Genomic DNA, 23,367 nt, shown 5'->3' with positions numbered 1-23,367 from the left:
TAAAGGGACAAGCGCAGAGAAGAGCTGCCTCCAGCATACGGGACGTGGGGTTTCCACACAGGCTGAAGGTCTCACAGGAGACGTCGGTTACGTCAGCTCTCAGTTATCCACACCCAACTCACGTCCCGCTCGGGACCCCGGGCATCCTCCTGGTTTCCACGAGGTTGCAGTCCCTGACACGCACGTGGCAAAGGCTTATGTGGCCTTTCGTTGCCTGCCTGTCGTGGCATTTGACCTTGAGGACAGAACACAGGAGGTCGCGCTCGGGATCAAAACACAAACTGGGTGATTCCAGAGGGTAACTGGAAGTTGACTGTAACTCAGTTCGAGCCTGTGCTGTGGTTAAGGTTTGTTTCTAACTTGGGCCAGGACTCGGGCCTAGGTGGTTCTGTTGTGGGTATTTTCCCGCTCGCAGCCCTGGGCGTCCTCAGAGCTGAAGGAGCTGCTCTGGCTGTTGTGTCAAGACACAAGTCCTCCAGCTGAAGGAGAAGGGCCACACCGTCCCGACGGCTAAGTCTACATTCCCTGTGAAGTGGGCTTCTAGGTTTGCCATCCCATCGAGTCTGGGAACAATGACAGAAGCTAAGGATGCATTTCCATGTTTAGCCTCGTTCAAGCAAGTGATAATGTCCATTCGCTAATGTGTCTGGTAAACAGGAATGCTTAAAATGTCCACTGAGATCTAATCTTGTGATTGAAGCCTGGCTCCCTGGCTGTATTTTCAGCTTAGCACTGTGTGGACAAATTGACAGATCATTAACCTTGGTTTCCCATGTGAATATTGTCTGTTTAACATTGTATATTGTACCTTTAACAACTGCAAGCAAGATCTCTTAAGTACTTTCACCTCTTACTCAGATGAGTGATCAGGTCCTTTTGGCGAAGCAACGTGACGAGACTTTGCAGAACAGTGTAACTTGTCCTCCTTCTCCTTGCAGCTAAATGAGGACAGTGCCACTTCAGCCTCACGTCTCCAGGCGTCTGGACGGGAACCTGGGCCCCCCTCTTCATGCCTGTGTGAGTGCATGAAGGCGTGAAGGTCCAATGTGTGCACATGTGACGCCGCGTCTTGTCATCTGTTCCTTCTGTACTTCGTTTCCACTTCAGCTGTGGGGGTGTTCCATGCAAACAGGGGGCCACACAAAAGTTCCACCCTACTCCAAGTACAACCTGTTCATCCAGTTTCTTTTTGCCAAGATTTAACAGACTTCACCATTACTGTTCTCCAAGGACGGTTTGTGAGAGCAATGTAACTTTTTAAAAACTCTTTGATGTTAACCTGTTTTTGCTTGTTCAACAAAAAAGGGCAAAAACTAACTTCAGTTTCCTGGTGTGATCGTGGTTGAAATGGGTGGTTTTCCACTAAAAGCTTTGTTGCTGTTCAACAGTGGAAGAGGGTGCACGTGGCTGTGGAAGCGAAATCGGGTGGTTCGCTGCCATGTGACATCCTGTCGATCGGCCCGGCTGTGAACTGAATCGGTCAGGTCATTGCCGCGTTTGTCACTCTGCTGTGCTGGCAGTGCTCTGCTGAATTCGCTGGGTTGAAATTTTTATTCCTTTCTCAAATCTGCTGTTTTCTTCATTTTATCCTGTTCCTTCCCTTTTTGCCTGTTCTCTACTTTTTTCCTTTTGTCTAGTAGTGTGTGAGAAGAGTGAAATCTGCATAATGAAGGTAAAGTGAAAACCAAGGCCTTTCAGAGGGAGACAGCCTGCAGTTTCGATGGTCTGCAGGGCCCACAAAAATGGTGTCAAAACTTGAAAGGTTTTCAGTTGGCTTAAGCTCAAGCTTGGCTGCCAGGCTGTCGCCCCGGGGGGCGTTAGGGCTGCGTGACCCGAGGCCCAGCACTGCCGGGGTGACCACCTCGTGCGCACGCGCACACTGCGCGTCCCGGTTGGTTTTCTGAAGTTGGACAGGCCGCCAGCTTTTCCATTCTCATATGTGCTTTGAACTTGGTCGTTGCTACTTGTGCTTTTTGAGCTTCCCTTTTTGTCAGAGTATACATCTTCCTGCAAGGAGTCAGGATGCTCCAATTTCAAAACCAAGACAAGGGAACGCCCCCCTGTTCTCTGTGCTGCTCGCTGCCTGTAGTGCATGGACCTCCCCCAGCGTTATTTTGACAGTAACCATAGAGATCTGCAACCTCAGAAGCCTGTCCTAAAGCAAAAAACAAAAACAGCAAAAACAGCCCTCCTTTCTCTCATTTCACCCTTCTGTGTTGATTACTAATCGCCTTAGATATTGTTGCTAGTGGATGTACGGTAGACGGATTGAAGCTTTTCTGATAATTATTACACAATTTAAAACAATATATATATTTAAAATAAATAAATACAGTAAATGTATTGAGCCATGTTAACCTGCCAATGAGATCTGTGAAGTAATGGCCTCATTTTCCCTTTTTACTTTCTGCTACCTTTTTGTGAAACGGCTATACGTGGCATACATGTATTTTTAAAACATAAGTATGAAGTGGGTTTTTTTTTTTTACACTTTTAACGTAGCACGTGGTGTTGATGTTTCACCGTAGCTCACATTGTCTCCATAGGACTCCAGGAAATTGTGCTTTGTTCGCCACCACGATCGGGTTTCACATTTATTACCTTCTATCATTTTGAAACACTGCAATTTACCATGGGACACTGTATATATTTCTTGCCATAATGGTAAATGACTGATTGATATATTTAAGAGTTAATAAATTTGTGATTTCTGCTGACAATGCGTCCATTTCTTTCTTCGGGGGAGGTACCACACTCATGCCTGAGGCCACCTCATGCCAACGGTGCGTGTTCTGGTCTCATTAGGTCTTAACCACTTATTTCTCAGTAAAGATGAAAAGCTGCCTTTTAAGGATGGACTTGTGGTGATGGCAGCTTCATTTACTGTATGAACAAAGTAACATTCCCTCCTAGGAAAACTGGTCTGAAAGCAAAGTAAGTTAGAAACAGGTAAGAGTCTGCAAAGTTTCTAAACGTTCCTCCAACCCATCCTTCTCAGGGCTGCTGGTTCCATTTTCAGCCTAATCTAACCATAAAACATGACAGTGTCATCATCTTCAGTAAACAGGCAAGTGTGTCAGCCCCGCCCAGCTTGGACAGAGTGGTCAGAACACTCAGCCCCTTCCCGTTTACTGAAAGCACCACATGTGTTTCTAACCCAGAATATTCTCCCCCTACCTCTTCAACATAATTCTTAGTCTTTAAAATTCATGCTCTGACCTCTCCCAGTACTTGTGAAGTCATGTTCCCCTGTCCCGCCAACCACACTGTTTAGAAAACATACCTTTACTTGTGTCTCCACTGAAGTATCCTGTCTGGCGGCCAGAGCTGGGGGCCAAGCACGTGTGAGGCCAGGGAGGGAGAGGTGGGCACGAGCCGTTGCTGAGCTGTGGCCCAGCACTAAGGCCAGGGCTGCCTGCCATCGACACTGAGCACGTTGCCTCTTCCCTCAGTTTCCGTGGTTGTCTGATGAGAGAAAACATGCCAGTTAGCAAGGATATTGTGAGGGTCAGAGGTGCTGGGCTCTGGTACTGCAGGACTGTCAGGCAGGTAGCATTAAGGGGTGCAGCTGTAACCACCTGGCTGCTCACCTTTATACGCCCATTGCTCTTATTCCCTCTCGGGGAGCATGGAACGCTTTTACCATGAGCTGTTCTGTCTAGTTTTGCTCACAATGCTGAGGATACACTGGTAACCAGATGTCTCAGTGGGAAAATGAGATAGTCCTCTAGCCAAAGTGGGGCACAGGAAATACAGACAGTCAGTCTGTTCTAGGAAAAAGCTCAGACTCTTCATTGTAAGTAACTGAAATTTTGAATCTCTGTATAAATAAAAGAATGAAATATAATGCAAGGGTGAACGTAAGAAGCACAACCTTTGAGGGATTTCCGTAAATAAAATCTGCTGACCTGTAGGGCGTTTCCCTCAGTTCCTTTGTCAGCACAGCAGACTCTGTGTCCAGGACGTGACAGTCAGACCACCGGGCCTGGGACAGCCACACAAAGTGTCACGTGTTCCTACTTTCCACCAAGCAGAGCCAGTTCTCAGAAGTAAGTCTCTAGGAGGAAACATTGCCGAGATTAAGTAGTAATCTCACCCCAGGATTAGCATTTTAAAGGTTTTTACAAATGCTTTACAACTGAAATTTCTGGTGTGTCCGTAAAAATAAATAAATAAAAAAAATAAAATGTTTTTAGCTTTCATTTATTGCCGCCAACATTTTAAAATTGGATAGTTCTACTTCATGTAAAAGTCATGGTTTCTGGCTTAATTCATCTGAAAAGGGTCAGCCACACTGGTCCTGTGGGCCATGGCAGCAGTCAGAACAGCCCATGTCTCCTTGAGGAGAGTGTGGCCCCGACCCCAAAAGCTTCACTCTCAACTTTGCTGCTGGCACCGTGGGCATTTTGGTTCTCAGACCGAGGTGCCCCAGTACTCCTGGGTCATGTGTACACTCAGGCCGCTGACTTCCTGCTGGGCCTGTGCGGCTAAAGAGCCCAGAAGTATTTTAATTCCGTTTTGATAAGAAAATTGAGATCCATAAAAACGAACCCAAACCACAAAATTTTGTGAGGTGCCCTTTGATTTGTTAAAGGAAGATCAGCTGCAGTTTCCATGTAAAATGACTTTAGTTTATCCCATTCTCAGTCTTCACCAGAGGACTGTCACGATGTTTCCTGCAGCAGTGACATGGCCATGCAGGGTGAACTGTTCAAGGCCGGCAACGCTCTGCCTCCAGCCCGATGCCGGGACCTGGGGGACCCCCGGGCGGGGGCGGTGCCAGACGCAGCCACCAACACATGACAGTGGGCTTCACCTAGATGAGCCCGTCACCCAGTGGTTAGAGCTTCAGCCTTGCGTCCTCCCCCTCCCCACTCACCTGGAAAGCCACAGCCTACTTACACCCCCAACCACCCCCATGCACCCCCCACCCCAGGCTGCCTTCCTGGACATTCCGCGGCTCCCCCTGCCCACTAGTGCAGGCTTCCTTTCTCCTGCACCCAACACGCCTTCCGCAGCCCCACTCTAGGGAGGGCTGCGCCTCGCTCCCACGCCGGTCCCACCTTTGGCTCCCGCTGCTCTTGCTGCAGATGGAAGGTCGCTGCTCCAGCACAGGCCACACGCCCCTCGTCCCGGGTCATGGCATCTATGGTGGACTGTCCTCTCCACCAGTGCCCATGTCTTTTCTTCAGGACCCGGTGAGGGCCGTCTTCAGTTTCTTTCTTCCCATTCCCTCTAAACCCACCAGGTGCCCACACACCACAAAACAGTCCCCCAACTCACTAGCAACCGCCATGCAAATGCCAAGGACCAAGTCCCTGTGTCCCGCTGTCTCAGCAGCGGTTAGCGGTTGTCCACTGTCTCCGTCTGGGAACATTCTTTTCTCCCATCTTTCAGACAACACATTCGCCTGGTTTTCTTCCTGCAGTTGCAGACACTCCCTCCCACTCTAACTGCTCCCATTTCATCAACCTGACTTAAATTTTGGAACTCTTTTTTTCTATCTTCACTCACTCCCCACGATAATTGTATCCAATCTCAGTGGCGTTCAATTATGTTAATGATTCAGCTAAACCTCCAGCCTGAATGCTCCCCTAATCTCCAAACACAGGTATGCAACTGCCTGACTTGAAATCTACAGTGTAGACCCAAGAGGCATCTCAAAATAAACGTCCAGACCTGAGCTGGTGATACTCTGCCGAAACCTGCTCCCTGACAACTAGTTCCAATCTCAAGAACTGGCACCTCCTGGATCAAACAGAAATTTGGTGTCTTTCTTGTTTCCTCTGGTTGAAATCCTATGAGCTTTACCTCCAAAAGGTAACCAGAACATAAGCACTCCTCCGCCCCCCAGCTGCCTCCCATGCCACACCACTGTCGTGTTCTCTAATACAGTAGGAATGTCCCCTCACTGGCCTCAGCTTCTGCTCGTCTTGCTTCTGTTTCTTCTCAGTGCAGCAGCTACAATGTGCTTGTTAAGACAGAAGTCAGAGCTATCACTTCTCTGCACAAACCCTCCAAAAGTTTTCCGTCTCAGAGTGAAAACAGAGTCCTTTGACTGACCTCCGAGCGCAACCTGAGGCGGCTCCTGTCGTCTCTCTCTGCCTGGGCATGCCAGGATATGACCACCTCAGGGCCTTTACACTTGCTACTGACCATTTTAGGGGAGAAAGTTTTCCTCTACCTTCTAGGTTCTTCTGGCTAGCCTAAGAATTAAATTGACATGAAACAGATTAATAGGAGAAAAATCAAACTTAATTACATATGTAGGTATGTAAGGAGATCTCAGAAATGGGACCCCAAAAAAATGACCGAAGCAAGCAGCTTTTATACGTTTAGATGCAGAAACAGTAAATGCATGAGGATTTGACAAAATAAAGAAACTCAGGTTCGGGTGCTTCATTAGTAAGGACATAAGTAGAGTTCAGGCTTGGGTAGTAAATTGGTAACAAGTAACAAGGTTGTAAATCCTGGCTTCTCATCCTGAATCCCCTCTGCCTGATGATAAGGATTTCTCTTTCCTCCTGGTGTGGGAAGGGGCCCGTTCCTGCCTTCAGAGGCACAGAAGAGTCAGAATGCCTTTTTGGCACCGGCTGCTTTTAAAGTAAATTATTAAAAGTAAGCAATACGCCACGTGGGTTGGCCTGCCCTGAGCCCCAGCACTCTGCCTGAAATGTCCTTCCTCAGAAACCTAAGTGGCTGTCTCCTTCGCTTTCTTCTTTCTTCACAAAATCGAGTCACCGATTCAGTGAAGCCCTCACTGACTATCTCATCCAAGACGTCAAATGTAACGTGCTGTCTCCACATCACAGTTTGCCTTGCTTTATTTCTTGTGAGGATGGGATTTTGTCTCTTTGTCTCCTAGAAAAGTATCTGGGACACAGTGGAAGCTCAACAGCTCCTTCTATTTGAACGAACAAATTAATGAATTTTTCTCCTCTCTTACACTTAAAAAAGCTGGGGCTCCCAGCCCACATAGGAGCTGCTTGAGAGTAATCCCAGGGTTGTAAACTGCTCAGGTCGTAATTACTTGAAAAAAAAGAAACTCTACTGTAGCTAAAGTACAAGCTTTCAGCATTAGTGCAAAAAATTGGAACTTCTTTAGGTTTAAAGGAACAGAAAACTGAATTTTCGATCACAAATGATAAGGAACACACAGGAAGTCCTCGCAACCAGTACGTGGTTCCTGGAGATGCAGAAATGATGTGTTACAAACCATTTACCACAAGCTAATTTATATAGATACATTAAATTCCTACAGCACCTCATCCACGTTAAAACAAAATGACAAATTGGAAGGAGACATCATCAAAATGGCGGCGTGAAGTGAGCCTCTGTAAAGCTCCCCTGGAATTTACAACTAATCGGACAACAATAACTCCACAAAGGACTCCCTGCACAGCAGACAGGCAAGACCAAGAGGCCCTCTACTGAATTCACCTCCAGGTGGGTGAATCGCGCGAGCGGGGGAGGAGGGAGAGGAGAAGTGCGGAGACGAGCCGCGCGGGCGCAGGACACAGACCTAGCTCAGTGCTCGGAGCCCGCTGCTCCCGGATCCTCCGCAGCTGCGGGAGAGGGAAGGACTTGGACTGCTAGGGCTCCGCTTACGGCCCACAGGGCTGAGGGGGCAGCATACCAAACCGCTGAACCCAACGCTCGCTCACGGCAGACCTCGGAGCAAAGACTGAGGGAAGAGGGCTGAAATCGGTGGTTTAAGCCCTCACTGCCGAGCAGAGAACGGAAGCCTTAGGCACTGAGACTAGCCGCCCCTCCCTACCCTCCCAGAGCTCACCCCGCCCCCACCTGCCCGGTGCTAGAAACAGAAGAGTAGCAGTGTCAGATCAAAGGAAGAGAATATTTGCTGTTCTGAGAACTGTGGACCGCAGACACAGATTCCCAGCCCAACTAGTTCCAGCAAAGGGAAGGGAGCTGTGGAAGCGGGACTGGCTGTGGTGGTCGCCGCCATTGCTCTGGGCCATCTCTCACAACTCACCCCGCCCCTGGCCCCACCTATCTGGGCGGATCCCTGCAGGAGTAAACAGAACTGCTGAAACATATGGGCTCTGAATCTGGTGCAGGAAGAGCTTTGGAACTTCAAAAGCTCTCCACATCCCCATACAGACACTGAGCCCTGTAACCCAGGTGAACTATTAACAGAAGAGAAGCCCATCTCCCAGGGAATCCCCCCCATTGTGTGAGAAGCTGCAATAGTGCAGAGAAAACATAGTACTACTGTGTGAGAGTGCTAAAAAAAGGCTGCAGATGGAGAGAAAATAAAACATTCTACCAACAAGGTTTTGCAAAAAATTAAAAATGGAACTATCATATAATCCAGCAATCCCATTTCTGGGTATTTATTCAAATGGACCAAGATATGAGAATAACATAAGTGTTTGTCTGCAGATTACTAGAGATTATATATATATATATATGAATATTAGAATATTTAAGGTCCTAATGAAGAAAGGAATAGCGCCATCTGTGACAACATGAAGGTATCTAGAGGGCATTATGCTAAGTGAGAAAAGCCAGACCCAGACAGACAGACACTGCTGATCTCACTCACATGTGGAATCTAAGAAAACTGTCAAACTCTTAGGTAGAGTAGAGTTGTGGTTGCCAGGGACTGGGAAGTAAGAGGAAAGGGGAGAGGCTGGTCAGAGGGGACAAACTTTCAGTTATAAGATACATAAGTTCTGGGGAGCTCATGTATAGCATGATGACTATGGTTAATAACAACGTATTGTATCCTTGAAATTTGCTAAGAAAGAAAAGCTCAAGTGTTCTCAGCACAAAAAGAGGAGGTAACTGTAAATACTCTAATTAGCTTGACTGTGGTGGTCATTTAACAATATGTATATATAGCAAAACATCACATTGTACAAGCTAAATGTACACAATTTTTATTTACTGAACCTCAACAAAACTGGGAAAGAGAAAAAGACGTGGCCTCCCTCACCTTGATAAAGGACATCTGCAACATACCTTGTTTCCTGGAAATAAGACCTAGCCAGACCATCAGCTCTAATGCATCCTTTGGAGCAAAAATTAACATAAGACCCAATGTTATATTATATTATACTATACTATACTATGTTATGTTATATTATATTATATTATCTTATCTTATCTTATATTATATTATTATATTAATCGTATAAGACCTGGTCTTATGTTATAGTAAAATAAGACTGTGTCTTATATTAAATTTTGCTCCAAAAGATGCTTTAGAGCTGATTATCCAGCTAAGTTTTATTTTGGGGGGAAAGACGACAGCTGACAGCAAATGTAACAGTGAAAAATAGAACACACTTCCCCAAGATTAGGAACGAGACCAGGATGTCCTCTTTCAGCCCTCCTTACCCTCATATGGGAAGTTTGAACCAGTGCAATAGGACAAGAAAAGCATACAGATTGCAAAGAAAGAAATAAAACTATCTTTGTTCCCAGATGACAAGATTGCTCATACCGAAAACCCCAAACAGGAAACTCCTGGACTGAATAAGTGAATAGAGCAAGGCTGCAGGACACAATGTTAGCATAAGAAATTGGATTGCATGTCTGTATCCAGCAATGAACAACTGGAATGAAATATTTCTAAAAAATACTATTTACAATAATACCACAAAAATGAAGTACTAACAAAATATATGCAGAATCTGTATGCAGAAAACTACAAACTCTGATAAAAGAAATCAAGAAAGATATAAATTAGCAGAGAGATATTCCATGTTCATGGATTGGAACACTCAATATTGTTACTATGTCATTGCTTCCCAACTTGTTCTGTAGCTTCAATAAACCTCAATCGAAACCCCAGGAGGCTATTGTGTACATAATTAACAAAATGATTCTACAGTTTATATGAAAATGCAAAAGACCTAGAATAGCCAACACAATACTGAAGAAGAAAAACATGGCTGGAGTAGTCACACTGCCACATTTCAACCCTTACTACAAGGCTCCAGTCATGAACAGCCAGCACCAGCATGGTGCTGGTGGAAGAATAGGTACCCTGACAATTGGGCCAGACTGGAAAGCCAAGAAACAGTCCCAAACAAACACAGTCCATAGATCTTTGACAAAGGAGCAAAGGCAATTCAGTGGAGAATAGTTACTTTCTCAACAAAGGGTGCTGAAGTAATTGGGTATCCATGTGCAAAAAAGAACCTAGACACAGGCCTCACACTTTTCACAAAAATTAAGTAAAAATGCTTCATAAACCTATATACAGAATGGAAAGCTACAGTACTTCTTCTGTAGCTTCATCTAGGAGGCGAAATCTTGTGACATTGGGTTTGGTGATGATTTTTTAGATACAACACCAAAAGCATAATCAGTGAAAGAAAAAATTAAGAATTTTGCTTGTGGAAAAACTGTTAACAGATGAAAAGACCATCACTCTAGGAGAAAAATATTTGCAAAACACACATCTGATAAAGGGCTTATATCGCAAACATGCAAGGAACTCTTAAAAGTCAACAATAAGAAAACAAACACAACTTAAACATAAGCAAAAATCTGAACACACACCTCACCCAAAACATACACAGATGGCAAATAAGCACATGAAAAGATGCTCCACACGTCATTAGGGAGTGGCAAATCCCAACAGCGAGGTGGTAGCACTGCCACACATTAGGTTGATTAGCAGCCAAGAGCTGACACCACCAATGGCCAGCAAGGATGTACAGGAACTCTCCTCCTTTGTGGCTGGGAACACAAACACCAGCTCAGAAGGCAGTTGGGCGGTTTCTCTCACGATGGAGCATGCACGTCAGTAGGTGGGTGCTCAGATGTCCACTCCGAGACCTGTATGAGGATGTTCACAGCAGCTGAAGCCATTCCCAAACTGGAAGCAACCAAGACGTCTTTCAAATGGTGGGTGGGTGAACCGGCATGTGATGGAGTACTTTTCAGCAATTAGGAAAAAGAGCTGTTAAGTCACAAAAAGCCATGTGTGAATCATAAATCCATGTGACTATGTGACAGAGGCCAGTCTAAAAAGGTACATACTCTGTGATTGCAATTGTATGACATTCTGGAAAGGACACAATTCTAGAGATGGTTGCAAAAGAATCAGTGGTTGCCCGAGACGTCAGGTGGGCACACACTGAGGTGACACACAGGTCATGTTTTAAAGGTCGTCCAGCCCTCCTGTGTAACACTGGAATGGTAAATATGTGATACTATGAGTTTGTCAGAACCCATAGAATTTTACAGCACAAAGAGTACATCTTAATGATACAAATTTTTTAAATCTCGTGTAGGAGGCCAGAGGATGGGATGACGGACTACGGAACATGACAACAGTGTAATGGTATCACACATGCAGGAAACAACCACTCTGAGGAAGGAGAGCCAGGGAAAGGGGCTGCCAGAGGGCACTCTGGAGAGTGTGGTCTGGAAGACCCATGTGAGCACGGCTCTGTTTCCCCAGGGGAGTGACGATAATAGTGATACCACCACCTACCCTGTGATGAAAGGGAGCAGGTACTGCGTCCGTCCGTCCATCTGTCAGAGCCTCAGGCTGTGGGAGGCACACACTTGGGCCTACTGATTTTGGATGGCCTCACTCCTGCAGGCATACTGGAAGATTCTTTCTTTCCTGTAATCTTGACAGGCCCAAGAACGAGAAATGGAAGCATCACTTTGTTTTCTGGGGGCATTTTTTGCTCAGCGTGTGTTTCAGTGGTTCCCAGGACCACAGATTCATAGTATCACCCCTCTCTTTACCCACATTCATCATCAGGGGCTAAGCTTCTTACATCCAGACATCCTCCGGCCTGGTGTGGCTGTGTTTTCGGAAGACTCCAGGGGTCTGAGCTCCCAGAACAGCACTTCCCCAGCTGTGGCAAGAAGAAAACCCCCGAGAAATCTCCTTTTTAAGATGCATGTGTGGGGTCCTTCCCCTGAGAGATCCTGGGTCAGTGGCTGTAACAGAGGCCCAGGAACCTGTGGGCACAGCTGTGCAGACCCAGGCTGCCGCCACGGTGCCCACTGTGGGGAACAAACGGGAAGGCCCGATTCCACTCGCAACCATAGATGTCATTCCTGGAGACCGTCAGCTGCCTGCCGGCCTGTCATTCCCTTCCAGTGCCCCACACACGCCCGCTGTGCAGCTGGGAGTCCCACAGAGCTCATTTGTCATTGCGAGCAGAGCAGAGGTGGGTGTCTCCTGAGCAGTGGAGACGGCCATGAATTCTTAGACAAGTCACTGAGTCCTCTTTCTTTGGTGCAAGCAAATCCTTTGAGTCAGCACTGTGTGGACAGCTCTCCATGGGTGACAACATACAGATGGAAAGGGTTTGCGGTGGCAGAAGTGCTCAGTTCTCCTCCTCATCCCTCGGCAGGCCACCTCTCTTTAGGTGTCTGACGTCGCCTGAGGAAGACGCATTGATTGTATCACAGAAATACTGCCCATGAAGGAAACTACCGCTAGGGCCAGGAGCTCCTGGCACCGGCTACACCGTTTCACCCCCACCAGAGCGGACTGCCCATGCACAGCCGGCAACGCAGGCTGGGAGGACTTGACCTGAGGCCTTGGGGCAGCTCCTTCCCCACTGTGTCGCTGACCCTTTGTATCTGAAGCCCAAAACCGTTTCTCCCTGAGGGTGAGAATTATGTAGAAACCACGTGTGTATCCACACATGGCAAATGCTTGATGTAGAGTAGGCACTGAGAAAAGTCAGGTGGGTCAGAGCTGGGTTCTCCCGCCGACCTCCAGGAAAGTGCCGTCTCCCTTGTGGTTTCACACGCACAGTGGCCCTGACGTGGGCAGCACAGCCAGCTCCCAGGTCCCAGTCCCGCATTGCAGCTGCTTCACAGCAATTGTTCTAGAAGCACTGGTTGGGAAGATATTTAAAATGAAATATGGCTCATGCCCCAACATGTGAAACATGCAAGGTAAGGGGCAAGAGTGGGAGTGTGCACGGGTCATGTGTGTGCAGGGGGCATGTGCAGGGGTGTGTGCAGGGGTGTGTGTGTGTGTGTGTGTGTGCGCGCGCAGGGGAACGTGTGCAGGGGTGTGTACAGGGGGTGTCTGCTGGGGGCAATGCAGGGCTGTGTGTGTGCAGGGGAACGTGTGCAGGGGCGCCTGGGAGCGGGGTGCGAGGCCAAGGCCTCCTGACAGCTCCTAAGGCTTTCCACCCAACCCTTCACATCTGAAGCCACATTGTGAAACCACAGACTGCAGATTTGGTCAAGGCCTTAAAATGTTTCTAAAGCCTTTCTCTCCCAGGTTTCCACACTGTTTCCCTTCTTATAATACATCTGTGTTCTTAAAAACATGAGTGGGATAAAAGTTGGGAAGGAAATATGGTGATTTGGGAGTTTGCCATTTACCATCCCCTACCATGAGCTCAGTGTAGCAGGCCCCCGAGTGGAACACTCAGTCCCTCGTCCCACCTGAGAGGGGACGGGAGGCCCCTGTCCCCTCAGCGTCCTCAGGCCCCATGATCCCTGCACTGAGGCCACTTTCCACCTGCATGTGCTGCGGGTAGGAAAACAGAGGCTTTTACGAGTTAGTCTCTAACTGTAAGTAAGGCAGAGTCTAATCTTTGAGGCAGAGTGAAAATGGAATGATTTTCTTTAAAATCTGCAGGACTCTGACACCTAGTGGTTCAAGGCTGTGATGCACAAAGAAAAAGCAGCAGCCTGAAATAGAAACACGGCAGCGCCTGCTTTGGGGTGCAGACCCCCAGGGAGCACAAACCCCACACCCCAAGGCTTCCTTCCTCCTGCTTTGTGGGCACGACCAAGTGGCAAAATGATTCAGGACAGAAACTCGAATCAGACTAGACTGGACCTAATTGTGTCTGGCCTTGGGAAAATGACTTCAACTCCAGGAACCTCAATTCTCATCCAAAAGGAAGAAAAAAACAGCCCAGACTGACAATCTGAGCCACGCGTGTCTGACAACCCAGGCAGGGCCAGGTGCGTGTGGACCAGGTGCGAGGTCACTGTGAATGCCCCACAGAGGCCGCGGGCCCTGGGCCGTGAACCAGCACAGAGTGCCCAGCGAGCAGACTCCCTGGGCTGTCCAGCGGCCCTGTTCCGCCTCTTTCGATCCTTTCTCACCTTCTCTCCAGGTCCTTGTACAGACCTAGGCCATGGTGTATTTTTAAAATGGCTATCATTTTAAGTCTTCTTTTAAGTAGGACCCTATGAAATGGCTGATATTCACCATTTTTGACCTGCAAAAAAATGGCTATTTTATAGGGTAAAACCAAACAGCTCCCTAACAGTTAAAAATCATTGTCTATTATTAGACTTTTTCAAGTGAATAAACAGCTTGGGAAAATTATTTTCTGTAGGCTGAAATCATAGCATGATGGTTACTTTACCCCTGAACTTAGATGGGCCCTGGATGGGACTTAGCTTATAAAACATCTCTGCTACAAGCTCCACAGTAAAGCACCTGTAATTACCTCCAGTAAAGGGCTCTTTTTCTGTGTTTCACATAAGAATTTTATGGAAAATTATATACTACTGGGGATTTCAAACACAATTTTGCTACATAGAATCCAAAACTGCTTTCCTTTTTACCATCCATGAAATCGAAAAACAACAAAACCTGTTGTTACCGAAAATAAAAACCTCCTAGGCAACAAAGTCACACAACACAAAACTCCTCTTACGCTGCACAGACGGCCTCTTGGAAACAGCGGCTCATTTGCTCTGCGTTCTGCTGGTGGAAACTTTGGGGCACAGAGAGTGGGAGGTGGGAAGGTGCCGAGCGCAGCTCACAGGCACAGCCGTGTGGCCCATGAGCCCCACGATGCAGTGGGATTTAAAGCAAACAAACATACAAAAATAAAGACAAAATGGAGAGCATGAAGTCCCTGAAAATTCTGACAGATCCCTGAGGTCTCTACAAAGAAAGACCATTTCGAGGGCATTGTCCCAAACCAGTAACACATGCAAGGAGCTGGTACCCAGCTACACGCTTGGGAGAGGGCAGGTCAGGAAAGACCCAGGTGGCCAGAAAGCAGAGCAGAGGGTGAGGAGCCGGCTGAGAGTGGAAATGCCTCCATCACAGTAGCAGGGGTCAGCACAGCAGCAGCGGAGACAATAGAAAGGACTGCACACAGCAGAAAGGCTGGCGATAATGGACCACCCAAGAGCTGGACAGGCTTGAGGGAGGCAGGGACGGACCACGTGGCGAGGGCCGAAGAAATGGTCAGAGGTTGGCAGCGAAGAAGGGGACAGGGTGCCACGAAGTGTGGAGCCTAATTGGAGAATGGCAGAAACAGACGGGGTACAACGGCAGTGAGGGGGGCAACGAAAAGCTGGTGATCAAGAAGGGTGGGGGGCAGACAGACACAAGATTGGTGTCTGCCTCTCGCCCTGGAATGAGACGACGAGGGAGAAGGGACAGGGAGGGAGGGGCGTCGAGCAGTAGCTCAGCCTCGTCACAGAGCGAGGATGCGGGAGAAAAAGAGTGAACCTTGGAGCTCGTCAGAAGATGGACATGGATGGGACTGAAGGAGAAGGTCAGACAGGGACAGAAGGAGACGGAGAATGTGGGGTGTGGGTGCTGAGCTGCTGCCAGCCCATGGTTGCTGACTGTGTGCATGGCCTATGGGTTTGGGATCTCTTGGGGTGTCCTTGGCTGACTCTGCACTATGTTCCCAAGTCTTCCATGTAAGCCTTTAGGCCCCCCAGGACTGGAGTTCCCACACCAGGCCAGCACTCTGGACCTGAGGGTGGACCCACCATTGGAAAAGACACCTTATGCCAGGGCAAAGCTGAGGGACTCTACCCCAAACCACTGGACAGGTCCAGCTACCACATCTGGGCGGGGGGGGGGGGTGCCTGTTCCTGCAAAGCTGCCCGAGGAGCCCGGTGTTCAGCTCCCCCTGCAAATGCTGCGCCTGGAGTGGAGTCCCCAAGGCCCCTACCGCCCGAGCGCCCAGGCCAGAGCCTGGGATCCCAACACAGCCTGCCTCCCCACCTCTCCCTGGGGGCTGCAGTCTGGCCCCAGCAGGCCTCCCTGTGGTCTTTCCATACCCAGGCTTTCGGGTCTCAGACCTGGGTTCCTTTGCAGTGGTCCTCCTGGGCTGCCTCTCGTACATGCAAAATAAATCTTTGGTTTGCACCCCACTCCCCCAGACGTGGTGACTGACAGAGGCTCTCTAAGCACACTGTTAGTTCCAAAACGGCCCTAGGGAAGGTCGGGAGCCGGGAGGGGAGGGTGGCATAAGGCAGCATAGGTAAGAGCCAGGTGAGAAGGTAGTTAATTCAGATGTGCCGAGCCCTGGGCCAGGTTTTACCGCGAGGACTCCACATTCCAGCGGGCAGCTCCCAGGGCACAGATGACTGCACCTGGGGCACAGCCCTGGGTCTGACACGTGCTTCATTAGCTCGGAAACCTTGAGAATTTCCTGACCTCCACTCAGGTGTTATTCCCAATATGCACACGAGACGGCAGCAGAGAATAACTTTCCCAGGTTACATACAAACAGGTGATATTCCTGAGACTCACACTAGATGGCAGCAGAGAAGAGCATTTCCTGGTGACTTCCACTCAGGTGTTATTCCAGAGATGGTCAGTAGATGGTAGCAAAAGACAACTTTTCCTGGTGAGCTGCACATGGTGTTAAATCCCAAAATGCACACTAGATGGCAGCAGAGACAGGTACTTCTTTCACGTAGGTGGGTACAGGATAGTTAATAGTTCACTTTTTATAGCACATAGGGGTAATCAGGGGACAAGAATAATAGTAGTTTCCTGCTCTGGTCCAGAAAAAGGGATACTGACATACCAAGGATATCATCTTAGGTGCAAAAAGACAACAGACAGGCTCACTTAGGTAGAGCTTGACCTTTGTCAGGAAGCTACAGGCGAAGCATGTGACTTCCTGCTGGCTCACCTTAGTTAGGAATTGTTTTATGCTCACGCCATCCGATGTGGTTATTTTCAGTCTCCTGAGCTTGTCAGGTTTAACACGTGGCCCCTTTTCCATCCACATTCCCCCCTTTTGGTCATAAATCAATCCGAAGGATGCACTGATGACCAAGCTTTTGGTTGGATAGTGTGGTCCCACGGTGCTAGGAAGGCTCATTCCTAGGAAGTCTTAGTGTCAGCGTTTGTCTTCCTGAGTGTTGGACCATTGGGGGTGAGGTAAGACCATAACTTTAGATGGCAGTCAAGGCCAAATTATTTATTTAAAAGAAAAGGTGAACAAGTGGGAACAGTAGATCCTATATGTCTTCATTAAATATATTCTGGATAATTTTTTATCTCTGAGCCATCGTGATCTGAGTCTTTTCTCTGTTTTATTTTATTTTATTTTTTGCATCTAGTATAACATTTACAAACTAGGACCAAGAGCAATAGTATTAAACCAGAAACACTGATTAGGATCAGAAAATGTCCAATATTAGACAAGTATGAGTCTGAGGGGAGTAAACATCCTAGCCAAGCCAAGAACCCTCCACATGCATTATCATAATGTTTTATTAAGCTAATAATATGTTTTCCTCCCTCATCTACTGCTATTTGTACCTTATGATAAGTTTGGCCAGATGAATGAAGACTCTCTATTATTTCATGACCTACGAGTTCTAATTTTTCTTCTGGCCAATTCGTATCCACAAAAATGACTTCATGGGTAGGATTAAGTTCAATTTTCCAATACACTGGATTTTCAGTATCAATATCGTCATAGGTTTCATTAACCTCAGGCAAAGTTAATTTGCTTATGATTTCAGTATTACACCATATTCCCAAAGCATTTACTATAAACCTGGTGTCGTTAAAATAGAAATCAGTTAGTATGACAAAAGAATTTTTTTTAAACCTTCTCAACAAAAATGTCCCTTTCTGATATACCATATATTATTGTTGGGGTGGATACAATAGGCCAGGATTCGATGAATTCAGAATTCCATATAGATTGGGGACATAACCATTCACCTTTCCGATTTCCACAATGAGATAATGAGATGTGTTCCCAATTATTTAATATGGTCTATCTACTTTACATTGGAAGGACTTAAGTGTCATTCTTTATTAATCTGATTTCTGCTAGTTGTATAACTGAGAACTGTTAAGTTTAAGGTGTAATAGGGGCCAAGGCTGTAAGAACACAATTGTATAAATTAAAATTACCACCTAAAAATTTCTAGAGGCCAGGAGGACAGTCACAGTTTCATAAATAAATTTTCTGTGCCTCCACTTCAGCTTCTATCTGAATTAATATAGTTAGTAGTCTTTATTGAATTAGGGGGTAAGCACAATTGTGTTCTAATATTTATATATACAAAATTCCTTTCTCAATATTTCTTTTCTACTAACTTTCCTACAACTTCACTCGTCCTTCTCAGTTTGTCTCCTTTCCCTCATTCAGAAATCATCAACTTACTAGGACAAACTACTTCCTTTTAACTTCTCTCAAAAATACACACCCACATCCCTTTTCTTCCTTCTGCAATAATTCCTTCTAAATTTCAAAACAATAAAAATAGTATTATTGGTAATACAAAAGTTATCTTATATGCCTTCAGCAATTATTAACAGTCAGTCTATAGAAATACAGGGTTTGAGGAAAGCCTCAAGAACAAGTATAACTTTCGTTATGACTAGTATTATTAGCAGACAGATAAAGACAATCAAACAAATGGTTATTTTAAGTTCAATATCAATTATGTAGATATACAGGCCTTCTCGGTGTCTGAGGATAACTGTCTACCCCTGATGTCGGCGGCTTCTTGTCCTTGAGGAATCTTTGATGTCCACTGATAAGTCCCTTCTGACAAGGTTGGAGAGTCTTTAATTGATGTCTTGTTCAGTGGACAAAATCTCCTGGTTGTAAATCGTGGTCTTTGAAGTCTTTATCTCCCAGGAGCATGCTGTGAATCACCTACTAATTTATTAATTTCTTTAAGATAATTGACAAGTCCTTGATAATAATGTACAATTTTCTCTTTTTACTAAGGTTGGTTCATATGCCCCTTCACATAGGGTGAACAATGACTAATGAGAAGAAACCCGTGTTTACCAAAAGGAGTATATCTCAGGTAGAGAAGCACTATAAGGAGAACTTTTGGCCAAAGGAGATTAAAAGCTTCTCAGAATTTACCTAGTTGAATTTTAATTTACGATTTGTACATTCTACCAATCCACAGGACTGGGGTGATAAGCACATGAAAATGCTGTAAAATAAGCCAAATATTATAAATAGATTATATTATTGGCTCAGTGAAATGAGTCCCTCAGTAGTCACTATGTAACGCACAGAGAATTCTCCAATTGGGGATTATTATTATTATTATTATTATTATTATTATTATAACTTACCTACCACTAAGGCTGTTGCTCTCCTGCAAGGGAATGTCTCAACCCAGTGAGGCAACATACAAATCATGACTAACACATATTTGTATCCTTGAGATAGTGGCATTTGGATAAAATCCAATTACCATACCCGAAGCTGGACCTAAAGAAAATGGGAAATGTCCTTGGGACCCATGGAGTGATTTTCCAGGGTCATATTTTGGACAGATAGAACATCTGCTATACACCGTCTGAGCTACAGTAGGAGGTTTCCAATAATATTATTTACTCCATGAAACCATCTTTCTAAGACTCCAACGTGTTAGCTCATGTACTTGTTGAAGAATAAGTCATTGAGCCCCTATAGGTAAGATTAGGTCTAAGCTATATCTGTTTGTGCCAAAGGTTCCCCCTTTTTGTTGCCATATTTCCTTTTCTTCTTCTGCAGCTATCCATCAGAACTATAAAAGAGAGTCTTTTATTGATTTAATAGGGAGAAGAAATATTTTAAAGTCTGGATAATTTGGCTGTTTATTGCTGCTGGTATAGTTGCAGTATCAGCTAAATTATTTTCTTTTGCTTCCACGGTGGCAGCCTTAAAATGTCCTGGAATTTTGATAATTGCCAATTGTTTTGGGTGCTTTATGACATCTAATTTAAATTCTGAAACCTGCTTTCCATTCTTATGGGTTGCCCTGAGAAAGTTAAGAAGGCTTCCTGATTCCATAACATTTCTAAGTTGTGAGCTACACCAGAGGTATAGAAACTGTCAGTGTACGTATCAGCTATTTGATCTTTGGCTCATTGACAAGCTCCTGTTAAATCAGTTAATTCACTTTGTTGGGCAGATGTTATTCAGGTAAATGAGAAACTTAAATTTATGTTCACCATGAAAGTTATTGCGAAAAAAGGCGGCGTGAGGTGAGCCTCTGTAAAGCTCCCCTGGAATTTACAACTATTCGAAAAACAATATCTCCACAAAGGACTACCTGCACAGCAGACAGGCAAGATGAGGAGGCCCACTACTGAATTCACCTAAAGGTGGGAGAATCGTGCAAGCGGGGAGGAGGGAAGGAAGAAGTGCGGAGATGGAGGCACGGGCGCAGGACGCAGACCTAGCTCAGTGCTCCGAGCTCGCTGCATCCCAGAACTACTGCAGCTGCGGGAGAGGGAAGAACTCGGACTGCTAGGACTCCGATTATGGTCCACAGGGCTGAGGGGACAGCATATATCACCGCTGAACCCAACGCTCACGGCAGAGACCTCGGAGAAAAGACTGAGGGAAGAAGGCTGAAAACGGTGGTTTAAGCCCTCACTGCCGAGCAGAGAACGGAAGCCTTAGGCACTGAGACTAGCCGCCCACTCCCTACGCTCCCAGAGCTCGCCCCGCCCCACCTGCCCAGTGGTAGAAGGTGAATAGTAGCAGTGTCAGATCAAAAGAACAGAATATTTGCTGTTGTGAGAACTGTGGACCGCAGACACAAATTCGTAACCCAACTAGTTCCAGCAAAGAGAAGGGAGCTGTGGAAGCGGGACCGACTGTGGTGGAAGTCGCAGCCATTGCTCTGGGCCACCTCTCACAACTCACCTTGCCCCTAGCCCCACCTATCTGGGCGGATCCCTGCAGGAGAAAACAGAACTGCTGAAACACACAGGCTCTGAATCTGGTGCAGAAAGAACTTTGGAACTTCAAAAGCTCTCTGCATCTCCAAAGGGAAGTGGCGCCCTATGACCCAGGTGAACTGTCAAAAGAGGAGAGGCCTGTCTCCCAGGGAATACCCCCATTGTGTGAGAAGCTGGAACAGTGCAGAGGAAACATAACACTACTGTGTGAAGAGACGAAAAAAAAGGCTGCAGTTGGAGAGAAAATAAAACATTCTACCAACAAGTTTGGAAAACAAAAGAAACACCTCTTCCTATCAACCTGTTGCAGAGACCACTCCTGTAGATGTCTAAAAAGATAAATAATAAATCAGTAATTGCCATGAATAACCAAGGCAACAAGACAGCTCAGAGAGAAAGTGAAAAGTCTCCAGAAAAGGAACTTAAAGATATGGAAACATGTGATTTAATTGAGAGAGAATTGAAGATTGCAGTTCTGAAAAAACTCAACGAGATGCAAGAAAACACAGAAAGGCAATTTAATGAAGTGAGAAACGCAATCAAAGAACAACATGGGCATTTTACGAAAGAGATTGAAATTTTAAAAAAGAACCAAATGGAATTTCTGGAGATTAACAACTCAACAGAAGAAATTAAGATGAATAACTAGCTTAGGTAGTAGAGTTGAACAGATGGAGGAAAGAATCAGCGACATTGAAGATAGAAACCTGAAAATTACACAGATGGAAGAAAAAAGAGACTTGAAACTTAAAAGAAATGAAAGAACTCTACAAGAACTTTGTGACTCCATCAGAAAGAGCAATATAAGAATAATGGGCATACCAGAAGGCAAAGAAAGAGAGAAGGGAACAGAGAATATATTTAAACAAATTGTTGATGAGAACTTCCCAAACCTGTGGACAGAACTGGATCCTCGAATCCAAGAAGCAAATAGAACACCTAATTACCTCAATCCCAACAGGCCTTTCCAAGGCACATTGTATTGAAGCTGTCTAAAATAAACGCCAAAGAAAGAATCCTCAAGGCAGCCAGGGAAAAGAAGACGGTAACCTACAAAGGAAAGCCCATTAGATTATCATCAGATTTTTTAGCAGAAACTCTACAAGCCAGGAGGGAGTGGAACCAAATATTCAAACTATTGAAAGAGAGAAATCATGAGCCAAGAATAATATACCCAGCAAAGATATCCTTTAGATATGAAGGAGGAATAAAGACCTTTCCAGACGTACAGAAGCTGAGGAAATTCTCTAATACACGACCTGCACCACAAGAAATACTAAAGGAGGCTATTCGACTACCATCAACAGGGACAATTTGTGGCAACATAAAAAGGGGGAGAGTAAAGGCCTGAACTGGAATACGGGAATGGAGAAAGTAAGCGTGCTGAAGAAAATGCAATACTCTAAATATCAAACTTTTTTTTACATAAACTTAAGGGTAACCACTCAAACAAAATCCAGAACTGAAATATATACTGTAATAAAAGAAGAAACAGAGGGAAACATCATAGAATACCACCACACAGAAATAATAGACAACAACAAAATAGCAAAGAAACAATGGAGACAGCCTTACAAGAAAACTAAAGATAGAATGGCAGAAAATCATCTCATATCAATAATCACCCTAAAAGTAAATGGACTGAACTCACCAATAAAAACGCACAGAGTAGCAGATTGGATCAAAAAACTAAACCCAACCATATGCTGTCTCCTAGAGACACATCTCAGCTACAAGACCAAGCATAGACTCAAAGTGAAAGGGTGGAAATTGACACTCCAAGCAAATGGTACCCAGAGAAAATCAGGTGTAGCCATAATGATATCAGATGAAACAGACTTCAGGGTGAAAAAGACAACAAGAGACAAAGATGGACATTTCATAATGGTAAAGGGGACTATACAACAAGAAGACATAACAGTCATCAATATTTATGCCCCCAATCAGGGAGCACCAAAATACACCAAGCAACTACTAACAGAACTAAAGGGAGAAATTGACCAAAACACAATTATACTAGGGGACTTAAATACATCATTGACAGCTATGGATAGTTTATCCAAACAGAAAATAAATAACGAAATCGCAGCCCTAAATGACAGGTTAGATGAAATGGACATAATTGACATATATAGAGCACTTCATCCTAAAACATCAGACTATACATTCTTTTCTAGTGTTCATGGAACATTCTCAAGGATAGACCATATATTGGGACATAAAAGCAGCCTCAGCAAATTTAAGAAGATTGAAATCATACCAAGCATATTCTCTGATCACAAGGCTTTGAAATTGAATATCAACTGCAAAAAGAAAGCAGGAAAAAACACAAATACATGGAGATTAAACATCATATTTTTAAAGAACGACTGGGTCAAAGAAGAAATTAGAGGAGAGATCAAAAGATACATAGAAACAAATGACAATGAAAATACATCCTACCAAAATTTTTGGGATGCAGCAAA

At 45.4% G+C, this 23,367-nt stretch overlaps 1 protein-coding gene across 13 annotated transcripts in view; it reads left to right on the top strand.

Moving 5' to 3' along the window:
* Positions 1-2,720, top strand: part of CAMK2D (calcium/calmodulin dependent protein kinase II delta) — a gene marked incomplete at its 3' end in the record, with an annotated part of 206,572 nt that extends 203,852 nt beyond the window's left edge. For all 13 annotated transcript variants that reach the window (XM_081077257.1, XM_081077256.1, XM_081077266.1 and 10 more), the window contains one exon: positions 939-2,720. Coding sequence is in view for 5 of the 13 variants with exons in the window: in XM_081077256.1 (XP_080933382.1) it covers positions 939-942 (4 nt within the window). The remainder of the gene's footprint in view (positions 1-938) is intronic.
* Positions 2,721-23,367: the final 20,647 nt, after the last annotated feature.

The sequence above is a fragment of the Rhinolophus hipposideros genome (assembly GCF_964194185.1).
Source record: "Rhinolophus hipposideros genome assembly, chromosome: 16".
Taxonomy (NCBI): Eukaryota; Metazoa; Chordata; class Mammalia; order Chiroptera; family Rhinolophidae; genus Rhinolophus; species Rhinolophus hipposideros.
Note: the sequence above shows the minus strand (reverse complement) of the source record. Positions and strands in the feature narration are given on the sequence as shown.